Below are 6000 nucleotides of genomic sequence, written 5' to 3'. Positions count from 1 at the left end.
TTTCAGACTTAAGTGGCATGAGGTTTGCAGCTTATTTTCAAGCTGTTCTTGGAAAAGGTGAGTATAAGTTAATTAAAATATTTCCATATATAGTAAATGTGGCAAAATGTTAATAATCCATGAATCTTGTTTGTTTCAGCTTTTCTGTAGTTTTGAATTTTTTCCACTACACTCAGGCAAATAAAGAGGTAGTAGGGGAAGGGAATCCAAGGTATGAGTTTCAAATTAAGGAAATGTTCAATGTTATGAAACAGTTCTAAAAATGAGCTAGGCACAGTGACACACACCTTTAGTCTCAGAACTTGGGAGGCAGAAGGAGGCAGATATTTGAGTTTGAGGCCTGCCTGCTCTAGAGTTCTAGGACAGCCAGAGCTCCACAGAAACACTGTCTGGAAAAAAACAACAAAAAAATTAAAAATGTTCAATTAAGGCCCGAGACGAGATGAAAAGTATCCTTGTGATTTTGCATCAAACAGGCTCCTGACACTTGGGCACAGAACTCCCAATGGACTGAGTGTCGATGCTTCTCTCCAGACTGCCATTTGTCAAAACTAACATGGTTTCAGATTTATTGGGCTCTCAAGACTTTAAGAAGGGGATTTATTACAATGACTTATAGGCTATGGTCCAGTTAACCCAACAATGGCTGCCTACAAACAAGGTCCAAGAATTCAGAAGTTGTTTAGTCCAAGAGGCTAGATGTCTCAGCTGATCTTCAGTATACTCTGGAATCCCAAAGAAGTAGCCTCTACTTCCCGTGACAGAATGCACTTGTGAGCTGGAGTGAAGGCAAGCAGGCGAAGAGAAAGCAAGCTTCCTTCTTTTATGTGTTTTATATAAGCTGCCAGCAGAAGATGTGGGCCAGATTAAAGATGGATAGTCCCACGTCAAAGACCCAGACTAGAAGTGTGTCTTTCCACTACAAGAGATTTAATTAAGAAAAGAAATCTCTCGCAAGTGTGCCCAGTCATTTGGGGTTTAGTTGATTCCAGATGTACTAAAGTTGACAACTGAGACTAGCCATCACAGCTGCCTAGAAACAATTTATTGGAGAGGGCACATAAACTTATATACTGAATAGTCAATGGTAGATATGGCAGGCACAACTAAGAAATGGAGTAGTTAAATATAGCCGAAGTAGGTTTGGTTTAACTCAGTAGTCACTGGGATTGGTTTGGCTTTAATTTGAAACTTTTTTTCCTGTTCTGTAACTAGCTCTGTAGACCAGGCTGGCCTTGAACTCAGGTATCTGCCTCCCTCTGCCTGCCCAGCACTGGGATTATTAATCAGGGTCTACCAGCAGTTGCCCAAAGTGCCAGTTACTGTGGAGGCTCACTTCAGTCCCAAAAGTCTAAGGGCAGATGTTGCAACATAACAAGATTGAGACTCACGGGGGGGGGGGGGCGGGCGGGGGCGGACGACGGGATGGACGGACGGGACAACCCACTATTTCAACCAAACCTATTTATCATCTCATCACAGTTTCTGTTACCGTCAGGCAAAATGCAACTAGGGCTGGAAGAAGCCCTGGGAAAGGCAAGCAAGCATTCTCTGGACAAAACCAGTCTCAAGGATTTACAGAGTATTCGACCTCTGTAGGGAACTGCATTCTCCACGTCTTGGATAGACTACGTATTGTGACTAGTAAGACGCAAACTAGAACTAGCTATAAACTGCACTAAAATAATATCTTGCTCACTACTGGGGAAGAGGGGGGCAGTTCCCACTAATTGAACACGTAGGCATTTTTCCTTAAAACCAGCCATATTATGAAGAGCATTGAACGACACAATGAACAACATGAGTTTATTAGCTCTGATTGTTTTTTTTAGAGCCGGAGTCTTTTTCGGTTTTTCGGTGACTCTAGTTGGCCTCTAGCTTATGATTGCCTCAGCCTCCTGAGTGAACATCTTGGATTTCACTCAAACCTCCCAAGTGGCCACTATTTCATTCTGAATACTATCTTTCATCTTTTAATTTCGTTTTTACTTTTTTAGATTTAAGTAAAGGAAAACAATCGAATCCGCGTTCTGCGGAGTAGCTTATATTCCCAATTCTCTAGTTTCACACTTGAATCTCTATCAACATTATCGATGTTAAGTCCTTAACATTCCACTGCCTCCCTGGTTTGCCCCTGAACACACCGAGGGTCACCTCTTACTTTTCCATCAGCGGGGAGAGAAAGACACCGGCACCTGTTGTCAGGGAGGCGCAGACTCCACCTGCGCCCAGTCACTCGGCTTCCGGCCGGCGTCCAGGCTCTAGAGTCGATCCCGAGACGATCGCTCTCCTCCCACTGGGCGGAGCCTGGGCCGCCTATCTCTCGGCCTTCTGCTCGTACTGCCTCGCCCCGGCGGCCGTCCAGCGGGAGGCGGAGCGAGTCCAAAATGGCGGCTCTCAGGCTGGCGCGCTCCGTGCTGCTGAGGCTTTGAGGTGGTCGCTCCGGGTCGGAGGGGGGACGATTTCCCCGCCGCGGGGCCCCCAGAGAATGAATCGGGGGCTCTGCTGAGGCGAGGCGGCAGGGCTGGAGAGCAGTGGCAGCGAAGGGCTGCGGTGGCGTCCACGCAGCGGGATGTGCGAGAGTTACTCTAGGTCGTTGTTGAGGGTCTCGGTGGCGCAGATCTGCCAGGCGCTGGGCTGGGACTCGGTGCAGCTCAGCGCCTGCCACCTCCTCACCGACGTCCTGCAGCGCTATCTGCAGCAGCTGGGCCGGGGCTGCCATCGGTACTCTGAACTCTGTGAGTACTGGGGCTGGGTTGCGGGAGGGCTGCCCCAAGCCGGTCACGAGTGACACCTTTGCCCCTCCGGACCCCTTTGGGCATCCCCTGCAGGGGTGGCGTTCCGAAGCCGGCTTCGACATGGGGATCCTCTCAGACTCCGACCGTCTGGGGGGCTTCCACCGTCTCCTGCGAACTCCAGTCATCCCTTAGGTGCCTCTTCCTCATCCGCTAACTTCCCGCCACCGGCAGGGAAGCGGGGTCCCGGCTCGCAGCCACACACCCTCTCACCGATGCTGCTCCTGGACCAGTGCTTCGGTCTCTCTCATTGTCTCGGGTCGGCTGCGGCCAGAGCCACCCCCAGAATGCTCTCCACCTCGCTCACCTTGGTCTTTTGCCTCCCTTGCTCGCAAACTACTACAACTAGTTGTCACAGGCGCTCCGTCTACCGGCCGTTTCTTACAAGGCTGGCCATTCCTGAGCTCCCAAATAGACTCGTTGACAGCTCCGCTCAGTCAGGGTCGCTGCCTTTTTTTTTTTTTTTTCTCCCCTCTCTATCTGTTCGTTTCACAGACTTCGCCTACTACTTTTCAAGGCAGGTTTTGTCGATTTCGCTGAATACCTTTCAATAAGCATCTCAGTTACGCACGGCGTCCTTCCTCTATGCTCTTCTGTTAGTGTTGATCTAAGTGTGATGGGAAGCATCACTCGGTAATTTGGGAGGTTTTCCGGGTACTCAGTGTCGCAGTATGTATTAACTTTTTTTTTTCTGGTTCATGTCTCTTTAATGAGATTAAAGGCTCCTGTGTATGTTTTGGGAGTGAGTAAAGATAGCACAGTCCTCCGTGTTGCCCCTCTTCAGGGCTCCAGCCCTTTCAGGTGTGTTCTAGGAGAGTGGGGACGGTCCCACATGGAGGACTGCAGTTGAAACTAGGGCTGAATCCTGGTGGCCAAGTAATACCCAGTTTCCCTCTTGAAACTACTTATGGGATGTCCCCACAACTAGAAGCCAGCCCCACGGGAGGAACTTGAGACATAGAATCTGGGGACAGTGTATTGACTTTTAAGTGAATGCCCAGTAGTGTCTTTACCCGGTGGTATTTAATGATTTGTAGAAGGTACAGATCATTTTATAGATGTGTGATTTTTACTGATGTATGAGTGTGTGTGTGTGTGGGGGGGGGCGGGGATTATAACGTTCATTTAAATTCCAAGATATGACGTTTAAGGTGGCAAGTTGGATAACTAAATGAAGTGTTTTATAGAGTAATTTGTTCTGCTACAGTGGTTCCTACTTTTAAAGTGAGGGCCTATAGATTCGCCATACCTTCAAGACTCCAAATGCCATTCCTAACAAAATAATGAAACCCCAACAAATCAGATCCTATTTATCTTATTTTGTAATTGTTTGTGTATATGTGTACCCTGACCCAGAAGATAAATTGATTATATTCATATTCTGCGTAAGTACCTAATGTGCTGATTGGAGCACCCTTGATTGTATTTGTATTACTCTAGTACCTACTGTGCTAACTGATTGGAGCATCCTGATTTGTGTCACCCTAGGGTTGTTCCAAATAGGAAACAGTTGGCTAGTAAATTAATGGGTAGTCCACAAAAGACTTAGTGAATGAATTCCTAAAATGCACATCTTTTTGAGTGCTTGATTTAACGTGTGTGGTGGTAGAATGATCGTCTAGCTGTTGCTTCCTTACCTTCAAGCCCCTTCTCCATTGACCTTCAGTATATTGTTACTATTATGTTTAAGATAGATTATATTTTGTTACCTAGTTCCTGAACTAAAGGCAGATGTATACCTTTTGGGTTCTGAAAATATCCCCTGAATACATAGTTACCTTCCATGCCAGGTAGTTCATGGATTCAAGCATTCCAAAGTGTCCAAGAACTCATTGTGCTTTACTGAGAACCTCTTCATTCCCCTCTCTCTCCTCTCTTCCCTCCTCCCCCCGCCCCCCATTTTATTTTATGTTTATGTTTGAGACATGGTCTCTCTTCATAGCCCTGGTTATCCTAGAGCTCAGTATGTAGACCAGACGCCTGCCTCTGCCTCATGAGTGCTGGGATTAAAGGTGTGGGCCATCACATTTATCATGAACCCTTTCCCCTCCATTCCCTGGCCTTTTCTTTTGTTTTTTTGAGACAGAGTTTTGGGGTTTTTTTTGTTTGTTTGTTTGTTTGGTTGGTTGGTTTTTGTTTTTTGTTTTTTTTGGTGGTGGTTTTTTCATATCCCAGGCTGTCCTGTAACTCTCTCTGTAGACCAGGCTGTCCTTGAATTCACAGAGATCTGCTTGTCTCTGCCTCCTGAATGCTGGGATTAAAGATACGTGCTGCCACTGTCCAGTATGAAACTTTTTATAATTACCCATCTTTTTCTAGTCAGTTTTCTTCTCTTCCTTTTCGCTCTTTTTTTTAATGAGAATATGATTCGAAGATTCATTATTTCCCATTTGGATTTGGTGACTTGTTAAAAATGCTTACTTATTAAACAGATGGTTTTAGAGTGCAAGGTTGCAGGCTATCCATTCATTTTCTAGCTAACAGTTTCCTGAGTGTATATACTGGTTTAGCTCCACCATAGTGTGATACAAATACAGTTAGGGTTCTCCAGTCTGTTAGCACATTAGTACTGTAGTAGAATATGAAAATAATCAATTCATCCCATGAGAAAGGGTACGTACATGTATGCACACACACACACACACACACACACACACACACACAGAGAATTACAAATTTCTTTTAAAACTGAGTTCTGTAACTTCAGGTTACTATTATGTCATCTTGTATTCTATAATCAGTTCTCTTGGTGTTTCTGACAAGCGTTTATTGAGCACTACTTATAAACTGAGCTTGGGCTGAGGGTTGTGGAATACAAGCTCTGTCTACCAGGGTGTCAGAATATCGACACACGTAGGCTGATGGTGTGTGATCCTTTTTCTAAAATAAATACATAAAAATTAAAACAAGTACAGAAGTTGCTATTAATTCCTCAAGTAACAAAGTTATAAATTTTTCTAAGGTGACAGTTTCTCCTACACATGTTGACGCATTGGTCCCTGGGTATGGGTACTGCTATGTCGTACTGAAAGCAGGTACTAAGCCTTTCTGATGGGTCTCATGATTCGTACCCTGACTTCATTATCTTATGGTACTGGCAGTATATGTAAACCGAGTAAAACAGAGGGAATATATGTTTAGCTGTGGATTCCAGGGAACACTTGCTTTGGGGGGAAAAGATAAAGTTTGAGTTGAAGTATGAAGT

General features: G+C 45.4%; 1 protein-coding gene across 1 annotated transcript in view; it reads left to right on the top strand.

Annotated features, from left to right (window-relative positions):
- The first annotated feature begins 2363 nt into the window (after positions 1–2363).
- Taf3 (TATA-box binding protein associated factor 3) overlaps positions 2364–6000 on the top strand; it is a 134058-nt gene continuing 130421 nt past the window's right edge. The window contains exon 1 of the mRNA NM_027748.3: positions 2364–2738. Within this exon, the coding sequence (NP_082024.2) occupies positions 2573–2738 (166 nt within the window). The 5' untranslated portion in view covers positions 2364–2572. The remainder of the gene's footprint in view (positions 2739–6000) is intronic.

This window comes from Mus musculus, chromosome 2, assembly GCF_000001635.26.
Source record: "Mus musculus strain C57BL/6J chromosome 2, GRCm38.p6 C57BL/6J".
In the NCBI taxonomy this organism is placed as follows: domain Eukaryota; kingdom Metazoa; phylum Chordata; class Mammalia; order Rodentia; family Muridae; genus Mus; species Mus musculus.
Note: the sequence above shows the minus strand (reverse complement) of the source record. Positions and strands in the feature narration are given on the sequence as shown.